Source organism: Curcuma longa, chromosome 1 (genome assembly GCF_044706935.1).
Source record: "Curcuma longa cultivar G26 ecotype Majalengka, Jawa Barat chromosome 1, ITB_CL_G26_1.1, whole genome shotgun sequence".
NCBI classification, from domain to species: domain Eukaryota; kingdom Viridiplantae; phylum Streptophyta; class Magnoliopsida; order Zingiberales; family Zingiberaceae; genus Curcuma; species Curcuma longa.
This window is the reverse complement of record NC_133861.1, coordinates 22,386,180-22,400,406: the sequence shown is the minus strand read 5'-3', so window position 1 is coordinate 22,400,406 and position 14,227 is coordinate 22,386,180. Positions and strand designations below refer to the sequence as shown.

At 34.9% G+C, this 14,227-nt stretch overlaps 1 protein-coding gene and 1 pseudogene across 1 annotated transcript; both read left to right on the top strand.

The window, feature by feature from the left end:
• Positions 1-2,116: 2,116 nt before the first annotated feature.
• On the top strand, positions 2,117-9,932 carry LOC141830601 (protein EMSY-LIKE 1-like; annotated as a pseudogene).
• A 989-nt stretch (positions 9,933-10,921) lies between these two features.
• LOC141811709 (uncharacterized) lies at positions 10,922-11,494 on the top strand. The gene has a single exon (XM_074699755.1). The coding sequence runs from the start codon at positions 10,926-10,928 to the stop codon at positions 11,277-11,279; it is 354 nt and encodes a 117-aa protein (XP_074555856.1). The 5' UTR covers positions 10,922-10,925; the 3' UTR covers positions 11,280-11,494.
• Positions 11,495-14,227: the final 2,733 nt, after the last annotated feature.

Sequence of the window (14,227 nt, the reverse complement as noted above, 5' to 3'; positions counted from 1 at the left end):
CGCGAGAGGGTTTTGCTTGCGGGTCACCCTTCACGGGCTCGATCGACTCCAAAATCCTCTCGGCAATCTCGCCTCCCCCTCCGGGCGACGCCGACGATTGCTCGAATTCCCCTCTCGGGCTTGCAGTCGCGGCTCGAATCCGCATTCCCGTGCTGGATTGATTCGCTTCTGGTGGTGATCAGGCGGAGCATTTGCTCGAGGCGGATCGGTTTTTCTACCTGCTACTCTTCTTGACAGCGGTTTCGGTGATTTGGAAAGGTCCGTTTATTCGGATCTTTGTCGGTGTGGGAGTCTGGCGATGGATTACGGGCCGACGGATAGCAGCGGTGAGTCGCATTTGTTCATCTCGTTTCGAAATTAGAAATTGGTCCGATTGTTTGGGGGTTTAGAGAGTGAATTCCCGTAAAGGGCATTAATTTTCGGACACATTGCAAACGAGCTGAAGAAGCTATCTGTAGATTTGGAGTCAAATGGCTTCAAAACCTTTCACTTGGATAGGGAGTCCGATCTACGATTTTCAGTTTCATCAAATTTTAGATAAAATTTTCTCACGTGTCTCTCTAGCTGCTGTAAAAGGTGCTTTATTGCTTCGCAATATTGTCATATCTTCCGACTTTCGCAGTTGTCTTGATCATCACTATCTTCGTCAAGCATTTCATCAATTTTTAGATAAACTCCCGTAGCTCTCTTGCTGCTGAAAAGGAGCTTTCGCAATCATCTTCAATCATCATCCTCGACAAGCTGTGTTTGTCCCAAATATTTAGGATTAGCTATACATCTTATAATTTTATTGAGTTTTATGGAAGGTTACATTGCTAGTAATATTCAAATTAATTATTTTTTTATTTCATTAATTTACCCCCTCTATCTCTTACATCTTCCTCTCTAATTGATTCATCAATTTCAATTGTAGAATCTAGTTCTCACTTTTGAATATGTCAATATCATCTCAACTTATTTTCCTTTTATTATCTACTTGGCTATACTTAATTGCTCCGCAAAAGAAGCATTTTTGTTTCATCTTTCCTGGCATTTGAAATACGTTTCTTAAATGTTTTATCCCATGATGGTTTAATCATTCTCATAATTTCTCTTATAGTAAATTCAAACTCCATTGGCTGTTAAACCTCCACTTACTTTCATGTATGCAAAATTGTTAGTTAGCATCCTCATATGTATCAAGTGTGACAAATGTAAAGCTTAGGGAACCCAATTTAAGTCGTTCGAATCCAATCTGAACCTAATGTAGACCCAATTACAAATAATTTCTCAATAAACATATAATTTGGGTCAATCAAAGGCTTATTTTTTACAATACTATACAGTGGAATACAAAAATATAACTGCTAAGTAATAACTATTCAATAAATCATTGAAGATCATAATGTTCACAGCCTTCCTATTACTATGCCTCTGATATATCATACGGTGTGTAATAAAATGAAACTCCAAGAGCTACTTATATCCAGATATTGTACCTATGCTAGTTCAACTTGTAGTTGTCAGCCAAGATATATTGATACACATGCGAATCAACCTGTTACAAATTTACAATACCAAGCAATATTTACTATGGGGATGTATTGTATTGATCTCACTTGTATGCTACAAGTATTGATGTTCTCATCCAATACAAAGACACTCATCCTTGCATCTCTAGAGATTCTTACTAATAAGACATTCTGAGTTATTTTTACTCATTCCGGGCTAATTTCTAAACCAAAATGATTACTGACATTTTAATCCTTTTCTTGCACCACCTATTTTTTCCCTTATTATCCCACCTTTAATTTTTACTATGTTTGCTGATGAATAAAAATGAGGGAGCATTGCACATAACCTGCTTCCATATGAAGATGCAATTGATAATTTAAAATTCCTTTTTGACATTTGAAACATCATGTTAAATATTTCTTAAGAGCGTTAGTTTGTTAGAATAATCGTCAACTGTTTCTCTTGAGCCATCACTCATCATTTTCAGGCTTCTAGTGCAATCTCATTTTTCATAAACACTGCAGGAACTGATGATGATCTCCCACCATATCTTCAAAATCCTGGTGCAGCTGCAGAGCCTGTGGCTGCTGGTGGAAAATCTACCATTGGTGTGCTTCCTCACTCCAGGGTACAAAATGATATGGAGATCCTAATACATGAATTTGAGCAAGAAGCCTACTGCTCTGTTCTTCGAGCGTTTAAGGCCCAATCAGATGCTATTACTTGGGTAATCATCAAGACACATGCAATCAGTTTTTTTTGTTAACATTTAATACTTAAGATTGATATAAACAAATATGTTTCTGCAGGAGAAGGAAGGTCTGATTACTGAATTGAGGAAAGAGCTGAGATTAACTAACGAGGAACATAGAACTACTACGCAAAGTTAATATTGACAATGATGTTAAGCGTATAAGGTTTGTCTTTAAAAAAATTTCACAATGATTTTCTTAAACTTATTGATTGTGGAGGAATATCAACTAAAATGCTTGACAAAGTTTTTGGTTTGTATCCAATAAGATGTCACCATCCCCTAATAATGCAAGCAAAGAAAATTTAGATTTTATTTTGGCAAGATCTCCTTTTTAGGGCGATTATCTTTTGGGGAAGTGGTAATGTTGGTAATTAGCTATTTTGTGTTGGATTTTATCCCGTTTGGTGGGCTTACATGTTATTTGTGATATACGGATATGTGGCATTAAGAAAATCAAACCTAATAAGTGATCTAACCAATATGAAGGGGTTTGAGTTATTGGATGTGGAAGATTTATATGTGTAGATCCCGCCGAATCGTTATCATTAATGGTTGATAATGGATTAGATCATATATATAGGACATGGTCCCCGTTGGATTAAGTATTCTGACAGATCTCTTCGCTCTCCATCAGTTGAGAGATTACTACGCCGTCAACCTAGTTCCTTCGCAAGACTGACCCCCTTGCTCTTCTTCAGTAAGATTTCTGACTTTGGGGACAACACACAAAAGAGATGATGACTTTTCCGCTGCAATCGGGTTCATCGTCTTACCTTTGTATTATTTTCTACTATAGATATCGATGAAACTAAATCTCTTGTTATTTTGTTTTCCTATATTTGAGTTCGTATTGTTTTAGAATTCATACGGTTAGGAAAATAATTTACCCAATAAGTGTTATCAGAGCCATGATTGTTTCGTCGTTTTCGACAAAGTTAGGATTTTTGTCCATTTTGTTGTTTATGTGCTAGATTCGATTTTTCTAGCACAAAATAATTTTTGTTCGTTGAAATTCTTGAAAAGAAAAACCTAGGGTGGCGACATTTGGAGTTTTTGCAAGTTTCGCGAAGAACACAAAGAACAGCGATAACCATTGCCTTTTTTCTGTTTTTTTTTGAAGAAAATCACCATTTGGACCTAAGACTAGGGTTAAGGTTTTGGCGCACCACAACCGTGTTGAAAAACACAACCAGGCCATGCTGCACAACATGGTCGTGCTTCCAAGCACGACCTGGCCACCCTTGTGTAGCGTGCTAGGGGTAAAACGCGGGTCCGGACACGACTCGTGCCAGTGGACACGGCCTGTGCCAGCGAACACAGCAAGGCCGTGTTGCATTCTAGCCTTCCGAACACAGCCCATGCCAGCATACATGACTTGTGCCAGTGAACACGACCTATGCCAGCGAACACAGCAGGGCCGTGTTGCATTCTAGCCTTCCGAACACGGCCCATGCCAGCAGACATGACTTGTGCTAGCGAACACGGTATGGTCGTGTCGCGTGCTAGTGCGCACCACGAACGTGTGGAGCCTGCTCATCTTGAGTGTTGACTATGACTGTGTTATGTCTTGGAAACATAATTTTCGGATCTCCTAGAGTTTTCTTGAGTCTAGTTATACACTTGCTATTAAATTGAACTATTGTATCAACCTAAAGGAAGACACCTTAGGTAGGTTTAATGCATTTGTGTCGGTAGACGTATATTTATGTTAAAAGTAATTGACCCTAAGGAAAATTCCTTTTAAGTCAGATATATGTTTAAGGGTAGCTTACAACTACGGAATAATTTTTTTGTTTATTCGGATCATACACTTAATATGTCGACCAAAGAAAGACATGTTACGTACTTAATGAACACAAACATTCTATTTTGATATATTGTATGTACTTAAGTTCAAAATATTCATGGGTATCTTGTTTATTTTTTGACCATGTGAAATAAATTATCATGATTTACTACTACTATTTAGCATACGGTGCTTGTAAATATGATATGAAATTCATTTTGGAATCATAAGGTTAGATCATGATTTGCTACTGCAATTTAACATAAAGTGTTTGCAAATATAATTAGGACTCTTTTGAGTCATTAGGAGGACCAATTGAAAATTGACATGTACAGATAACATTTCATATAATTTTCATACTGCATATCCATATCTTAATCTATGTCATTAATAAAATTGATATTGTGATTATTTAGGACTTATTGCATTCATATTCTAGTAATTATGACCTTCCTTATTAGTCTTATATCAATGGAATTAATGGTTTAGATTATTTTTTGGGGTATTTTATACCCATAAAGTTCGACATTATTGGTGACGTTAACTAAGATTTAATTGTATGTCATATACAAATCATATATATCCCAAGTGGAAGACTATTGAATTTTATCAAGTTTGGTGGGCTTACATGTTATTTGTGATATGCGGATATGTGTCATTAAGAAAACCAAATACATTAAGGGTGTGTTTGGTTAAGTTATCATATATAGCCTCGGTTATGTGATTATCAGGTAATCACATAACCAAGGTTATAGGATATAAAACATAACCTAATGTTGTTTGGTTCAAACTATTTATTTGGAGGAAATAAAACATAACCAGTTTAACATTTGCTATATTACCCTTTTATTCAATTAATTTATAAAATAAAATAAAATAAAATTAATTAATAATATTAAAATTAATAATATTAATGATGATAATAAATTGATAATATATAAAATAAATAAATATAATTTATTTATAATTTTTTAAATTTAAAATAAATTTATATATTTTTAATAAAATAATTATTTAATCAAATAATTCGTTAAATTAATAAAATAGAATTCATTAATTTTATTTTTTAAAATTTAAAATAAATTTATCTATATTTAAAATTTTGTTAAATTAATAAATATAATTTGTTAATTTTATTTTAATAAAATAATTCATTAAAATAATTATTTTAATAAAATAATTTCTTAAATTAATAAATATAATTCATTAATTTTATTTTTTAAAATTTAAAATAAATAAATAAATATATTAATAAAATAATTCATTAAAATAATTATTTTAATAAAATAATTTCTTAAATTAATAAATATAATTTATTAATTTTATTTTTAAAAATTTAAAATAAATTATCTCTTTTAAATTTATAAATATTTAAATTAAAATTTATTTAATTAATTAAATTTATTTCAATTAGGTTTCACAGTACATTCAATTAACTCAGTTTTAAAATCGGAAGGTAATTATGGAAAAATAGGCTGGCAAGGTAATCACATTCCCGGATTATAACTCATTTGCTGATGTGGCGATGATGCTGCATTACTTAGGAATCGATTATAACCTATATCAAACAAGGAATCCTGCGGAAGAAGACAGAGAGTAAGGGGGTCACTCTTCCGAAGGAACTAGGTTGACGGCATCATAATCTCTCAGCTGATGGGGAGCGAAGAGAACTGTCAGAATACGTAATCCAACGGGGAACATACCCTATATATATGACTTAATTTGTTATCAACCCATTAATGATATTTGTTCGGGTTAGCGGGATCTACGCATGTAAATCTTCCACATTCAGTAACTTCCCTCCATATTAGTTAGATCACTTAGGGGACGTTTGGTTCAAGGGTTATCGTTATCAACTAATATGGAGGGAAGTTATTGAATGTGGAAGATTTACATGTGTAGATCCCGCTAACCCGAACAATTACATTAATGGGTTGATAACAAATTAAGTCATATATATAGGGTATGTTCCCTGTTGGATTACGTATTTTGACAGTTCTCTTCACTCCCCATCGGCTGAGAGATTATGATGCCGTCAACCTAGTTCCTTCGGAAGATTGACCCCCTTGCTCTCTGTCTTCTTCGCAGGATTCCTGGATTTGTGGACAGCACACAAAATAGACGATGGCTTTTCTGCTGCAATTAGGTTCATCGTCTTACCTTTGTATTATTTTCTGCTATAGATATCAATGAAACTAGATCTCTTGTTATTTTGTTTTCCTATATTCTATTGTTTTAGAATTCATGTGGTTAGGAAAACAATTTACCCAACATTTCGATGTCAAGAAGATTGGTATCTTCTAGTTTAGTAAGAATACCTTTTAATTTGATACGAGTTTAATGAGACACTTGCATTTCCCGATTTGCATTATTTGGTTTTTAGTATCATTAGGGTTGAGTCTATAATATTGGTGTTGTTCAATGTACTGGAATATTTTAGTTAATAAAATTCCAATTTGATTAATCTTTGTGTGAGATCATTCTTTCTTTATGTGAGACAATTATCACTTTGCTTCATCAATTTCGATATCAATTCTCTGTGTAAGCTTGTCTCCTACTTTACTGTTCAATACTCCATCCTAACCTTTGATTGTGGGTTTATCATTAAATTTGGTGCTATCACCTAATTACTTGTAGATGGATATTTATATATATATACTGAATTGTATTCAACAAATATCCTAGTGAGTTAGTGCCAACTATGCATTTTGGCTCCATTATAAATATTCAGTACGATAGTAAACTTTCCTATGTTCTCAATATTTCGATAATACTATTGCCATTAATCTTTTGCACCAAGTACAGACACTACACACATCAATTATAAGGGAAAGGGCAGCTGTAGGTGATGCAATTGACAACTTTCAGTTAATTTCTATGATTTAAATTATTAATTAATTGTTGTATCTTATTTCTTCTCTGTATTGGATTTATTTTCTCAGAATATGGAGAATCCATCTATCATCTCAGTGTGGACAATGATTGTCATTTGTCTCATTTTATCCAATCAATTATATAACTAATATTGTCATACAGCTATTATGGCTAACAGTTCATTTTCCTACAAAGGATTTTAACCTTGCACTTATGTAAATTATTGTTGAGAAAATCATGTTATCTTTATATTTATGGATTTATATCTTTCTTTTTATTTCACCCAATTGTTTTCCTCATTTATAAGATGGTAGTGGAAAATGGTCTAGTGATAAAACAAATAATTCACCAATATTTGAACTTTAGCCCAAATATTGTAATATCATTTTGAATAACTTCTAGAATGATATTTATTATTTATGTATATGTATTAATTAAATTTTCAGTGCAAAAGACCTGTCATACATTGTTTAAAATGTAATAGCTATAATATTAATGTAATTTTGCACAATGCATGGGTTATCCACTAGTTAACCAAAAAGCCTGATGCATTGTTAGGGAGTGGAGACAGGCTTGTGGAGTGCAATCTAGCTTAGTGAATAGTGTTCAAACTGCACTTGATATGATTCCCAGCCCCACTCTTTCAGCTTCTCAAAAAAGGCAGAAGACATCAAACTCGGCAGCTGCTTTATCTATGGGAGGATCTCTCGTTGTGCTCCACCCACAACCAGGTGCTATTTCACTACATACATCAGCTGCAAAACAAGGAAATAAGGCAGGCGCCAGGGGCAAGAAGACTAAACCTGTGAGTTAATATTTCGTGGATTCATGTTGATGGAGATAGTTTTCCTGTTACTATTTTCTTGCTATTGAATAATTTTTCCTGCAGAATCCTCCTGGTTCAATTGGAATTGATCAAGTTAAGAATATAGCAGCTGAATCTGCTGATGTTGCAGCAAATGCTTCATTGGTTGGACAGAAAGTAATGACAAGATGGCCATATGACAATAACTTCTATGAGGCTGTTATAACTGACTACAAAACTCATGAGGTTGATTCACTGAGTAGTATGCATCTACTATTTCTCTGAAAGAGCAGCAAATAACCAATGTGCTAATGTCATGCCATTATCAGGGTTTACATGCTCTTGTATATGATCTGGACACAGAACATGAGACATGGGAATGGGTCAATCTCAATGAGGTAATGTTTAGTAATGACTTGGTTTTCTGTAGTTATGCCTTTTGCTTCTTGGAGTTCGGCACGATTCGATTACTATGCTGGTTTTATGGTCTGTTTCCTTGGCTTGTGCTGTGTCATTTATCCAAGTAAAATGGTCTGATAACTTTTATCTCAAGGTCAACTTTCTCCATTTCCTTTGTTATGCACAAAACCAGTATTTTCAGAGCAATGGAATGCTGATAACATAAAAAGTTTGACCCTTGTCTTCATATTTTCAAATCTTTCAATTCCTTGATTTTTTTACTATTTGTGAAAATATGGTTGATCCATACTTTCAAGAAAATTGGTGCCAATCCAAATTAAGAACAAACAACCTTTAATATCAAACTCACTAACCAGCTAAACAAGCTTAAAAAAATAAAAATTTCAAACCATCAAACAAGTTTGAATTGATATCTTGATAACATCTAAATGATGCAAACTCAAACTCATAAAAAAAAAAAAAAAATCCAGTCAAGTTTGTACAATTGTTTCAAAGTTTGGTTCATTTTAGATTTGGTTTGGTTTGACTCGTTTGCAGCCCTATCTATTTTCTCTCAACAACTTCCTGCAATATTAAAATAAAGGTTGTAACTGAAATAAAAAAGAATAATGAAAATTATCCATTTCAATAAACTGGCACAAGGTAAACTTTCATTCATTTGGCTGCTTTCAGCAGTCTTCACTCAGATTACATTTTGTGTTCTTGGCAGATTGCTCCTGAGGATATAAGATGGGTAGATTGTGAGCTTGGTAAGTACAAACCAGGAGACCGCCATCGACTTGGTAAGAAGTCAAGCCTCAACGGTGCCATTCCAGGTGTCGGCAGGGGAAGAGGATCAAAGAACCGGTTCAGCAAAGAGTACTACATGCCATCTCAAAATGGGCCTGGGAGAAAGGATTCCCAAAACATTAAAATACTAGATATAAAAGTTATTGTCAAGGATGTACGTGAACAGATCATTACATTTGTTGAATTGCAAACAAGTCGATGTCTAATATAGTGTTTCACTTTGCAGGTGGAGAGAATTCTTGACATTAGTCCTCCAGATCATCAAGAGATTGAGAAGGCAAAGAAACTTCTTAAAGTAAAGAGGAATTCTACAAATAAATTTTAGTTTCTTTGTGCCACTTGTACTTACTTCGACTTGTGTGTTCATGGCATTTCTACAGGAACATGAGCAATTACTGATTGAAGCAATCACAGAGCTTGATAACATTTCTGATAGTGAAAACGGTAGTGCATTTCACTTAATCACTCAGCCCTCCAAACTTTTATAGGATCACATGTTAAGATCACTACACTTTGAATGCATCATCCCAATTCATCTGCATCTGGAATGGAAGTTCAATTATTTGCATGCGCAAATGGAAATTCTCTTAACCGCTTTGTTTTAGTACTTACTAGGTTTATCCTCTAGATAACACAATTGACAATTTGGTGTACCCTTTTGATAACACATTGACAATGTGTTGGTAAAAGGCGATATGTTATCCTTGCTAAGTCGATAGACTTTTAACTCAAAATTTTCTATGACACAGAGGAAGATGACCAATTCTCCCATAGACGAGCCAAGGAGCGAGGCATGGCATGGACTGACTGGCCACGCGGACAAAAACAAGGATTTCATTTCCAAGGCATGCTGGAAGGCCAAGGAGGTTCTAATGGCGATCACATGGCCGGAGATGGTACTGCATCCAACTATCACAGAGATGAATTCTATGGGATATAACATTATGTCTATTCACCAACAAGACTACAAGGATGATCATTGCTTGCATTATCGAAAGTCGGATGAGTAAATTCAAGTGGCCATCAAATTAAGTATGGGACCTTGGATGCATTGATTCAAGAAGGGCTGCCTCCTTCGGAGTCGCTGGAGTTACTCAGTTTGATGATGGCCTGAAATACTGGCACCATCAAATCTTTCTGACATTCCTTCTTCTTTTTCACATTCTTGCTATTTTTCGAGCTTGAGTCGATTCGAGGGAGCAAATTTGTGATCCTTGGTGATAAAAGCTCAGTGTATTTACAATATGATTCAATATTTTTCATCCATGTCTGGTGGAATGCTTCATGCCTTTTTCTTGTCACATTTATATAATTATATTCGATTAAAGGGGTGATAAATATGACTTATAAGCATAATTATTATGATGTAGTAGTCACTGTTTCGTTTCTTCTTTTTTGAAAAGGTGGAATCCGCCACTCCAACGGTCCTACACGATCAGTTCCATGATAATATGTGATTTCTCATATTGGTTTAGAGTTGCATTAACTTAATTAAAATTGTTCAAACTTATTTAAAGATTGTAATATTATTACACAATTTTGATAGAAAATTAAAAAAAAAACTTACTCATCCAAAATTAAATTACTAATAATTATATCATTTTTATTCTAAACAAGGAATTGTCTTGCAATAACATGGTAACTAACAAAATTGCAATAACATGATAACTAACATTTTGTAGTTAAAAAAACTCTAATTGCCTTGACTATTTTCATCAAAATAAACAAATCCACCTGGCACACTCAAGTGTTATATTCAATGCTTAATGAAGTTGGCTGTGAGGCAATAAAAAAAATATCATGTCAATTTGTAATTTTATATACTAAAGGGACTTTTTAGAGAAAAAACAAATATGATTTTGAAATATTATTTGGGCTTCAGTCCTTTGTGCCGGCCCAATTGACAATTAGAACCCGGCCTTTGTGCTGGCCCATCAAAAGGTGGCTGTGTTAATTGGTTCAGTGTCGAAGATTGAAGGCACTCTCGAGACGCCCTGAATCTGATGGCTCCTCTTCCATCCAAGGCGATCGCCGCGGCGGCTGGGATGGTCCGCGGCCGGCTGAGGGCGGCCGTTCGCACGAGGGGCGGCGGCGGGGAAGGCGCTAGTCGGTGGACGAGCCCCGGGACCGAGGAGCGGCCCAAGGGTTACCTTTTCAACCGGCCGCCGCTGCCCCCGGGGGAATCGAGGAAGTGGGAGGACTGGGAGCTCCCCTGCTACATCACCTCCTTCCTCACCATCGTCATCCTCGGCGTCGGCCTCAACGCGAAGCCCGACCTCACCCTCGAGACTTGGGCCCACCAGAAGGCCCTCGAGCGCCTCCAGCAGCAGGAAGCCGCTGCTGCCGATTCCGAGTGATGTGGTGGAAATCTGCTGCCCGCACTTTCCTGGTAAACGCTTCGTCTTGGATCTCGTCTTTTGTTCCTAAGAAGAGATGGAACAGTTTGGAGTTTCACGTTGAATAATTTATAGGGATTCCTATATTCTTGATATAATTCTTGCAAATTCTGCAAGATGGGAAACTTGGAAATCCTCAATCTGTACCTTTGGATGCTATGCTTTAGCTTTTGTAATTGCATATCATTTTACCGTAAAAGTTTAATAATTTTCAACTCATAACACAAAATAGAAATTCAATTCATATAAAATTGAGTTAAAATAAGATTAATAGCCAAAAGTTTATTGCCAAAAGTCTATCTCTTGATGCATCCCAATTCCCTGCTGCCATTCCAGAAGCTCTCCATCCCTGGTTCCCTGCTACTATTCCAGAAGCTCTCCATCTCTCTTGCTGCATCCCAAATTCATTTGCCATTGCATTTCCATGTTACATAAAATAATACAAAAAGTTTAGGAAAAAAAGTTTTATACTTTCATGGCTCCAACTCTTTAATCTGTGCAAAATTTAAAAAGTAAAATGTATGAGTGATTACACATGCTAGTAAACTCAAATGTAAAATGCTACAAATTAAATTTATACCTCAGTCAGTGGCATAACTGATCAACTTCTAATTATCAATTTAATCTATAGGTAAATCAATTGTCAAATGTTGTTTTTCAACCTACAATAATAAAGATAAAATATATCATTTATTTTTTAAATATACTTTCTAATTTGAAGCAAAAAAATATAAATAAAATATTTTAACATTATACCTTAGTCTTTTTAGTTACTCCATGTCATTTTCGATACCAATCTCCACTACACATCAACATTTCTACTGTTATAGGAGCTAAAGAAGCACGATACTTGTCAATAGCACGACTTTCAACACTAAAGGTTACCTCTGAAGCTACTGTGGTAATGAGTATTACTAATATATCTCTAGCCAAAGTTGATAACACTGAAAATTTGTATACATTAAGCTTTTACCAATCAAGAGCATTAAATGCATCATTTGGATTATGCCTATGACACCCTTCCTCTAGATATACATCTAGCTTAGATTTTTCGGGTTGTACCATTTCAATTTCTTTTAAATAAGAAGAGAATTCAGTCAATCCAAAAGAAAATGTAGTATGCTCTTTATTTCTTTGAGTTGAATTGTTGCTATCTTGAGATTCAGAGTTGCTTTTTGATCCTTAAAGCTTTTCCACAGCTGCATCTGAAACTTCCTTATAAATTGCATACAAAAGTCTTTGGACCTCTTTAATATTACTCTTTAATTCAAATGAGTTATAAAGTTTAGGAAAAGTGAATTCAAGTACTCGCATTTTGCATCTAGGATTCAAAACTGAACCACAACCATTAATAAATTGCACTCACCCCAATATTTATCAAACTTTTCCTTCATTTTTTGCACTATTTTTCTAATAAACTCTTCTTCATCACAAGATTTCTCATCTAAGATTACTTTTACTCGATAGACTTCATTTAGAAAAAGAATGGCAGTAGGATACTCACTTCCAGAAATAATTTTGGTGGCTTCAAAGAATATTTCAATACTGAAAATACTTTATGCAATTTCTCCCAATCATCTTCTGTTGGACAAAGAATGTAACTAGGTTTCCGATCTTCAAATCTTGAAACTTCTTTGAAAGCAATTGTTGTTCTCAACATTCCATAAGTTGAATTCCCTCTTGTCTTACAATCATCAACCAATTTTCTTTCTTGTAACTTCAATTGTTTCACAATTTTAGCAAATTGAATGAGTCTAGGATCCATTCTTCTAATGAAATCCATAATCTGACGAATTACATGAATAATATCCTTAATTTTATTAAGACCATCCTGAGCTATAAGATTTAAAATATGTGCACAACACTGAACATGGAATAATTTTCCGCCATAAATTATATTTGTATTTATTTTCAAGAAATCTTCCTTTATATATTTAATTGCAACATCATTAGCACTTGCATTATCAATAGAAATAGTATATATCTTATTTTCAATTTCTCATGCCCTTGTACACTTTAAAAGGGTATCTGAAATTCGAGGACCACCACGAGGAGGAGGAATATGAACAAAATTGAGAACACACTTATTTAATTTCCATGAAGAGTCAAACTAGTGACCAGTGATAACCATGTACTTTATTTTTTGATTTTTTTGACTTCTATAAATCTGTCATGAGACTAATCTTTGTTACATTTTTTAGCAAACCATGTAATTTTTTCTTCTCAGCTTCATATATTGCAAAATAATTTTTTTGCTATTGTTCGTGATATACGAGTCCACTCAGGCATTACACGTCTACAAAATATATTAAAACCTTCTTCTTCTAATAATGTAAATGGATGTTCATGCATCAAGATCCATGAGGCAGCTGCTTCTTTCATGCACTCCATACAAAATTTTCCATCAAGTAACAAAGGTGACATAGTTGTTTCTGTTAGATTGCAAGGGTGCAAACATAGTCCCACATCTAAAACACATGGAAAAGATCATGAATTTAAAAGGATAGAAGATATCTTCATTGGCATGAGGCCTTTTAGCCCAAGAACAAAACCATGAGGGTTTAGACCCAAAGTGGACAATATCATACCATTGTGGAGATATTTTGATTCCATTGATTCTTTGCTCTTCATCGGACTAACCGCCGGAAGAGCCATGATCCAGATCTAATCATGTGGGTTGAACCTTAAAAATAAAGAAAGTGGGTGCTCCCGTGTCTGAATCAAGAGAACCAGACACCAGGCAGAAAGTCCTAGTTGTGGCTAGGCAGGAGTATCTCAGATGGATCGAGGGGCAGGAAGTCCTAGTAAATCGGGTGGACCGAAGGACAGAAAGTCCTAGTTACGGCTAGGTAGGAAGTCCTAGTAGGTCAGGTGGATCGAGGGACAGAAAGTCCTGGTGGATCGAGGAT

Bases quoted from the DNA above. Each gene is read 5' to 3' on its own strand.
- LOC141811709 (XM_074699755.1), top strand. From the start codon at position 10,926: ATGGCTCCTCTTCCATCCAAGGCGATCGCCGCGGCGGCTGGGATGGTC.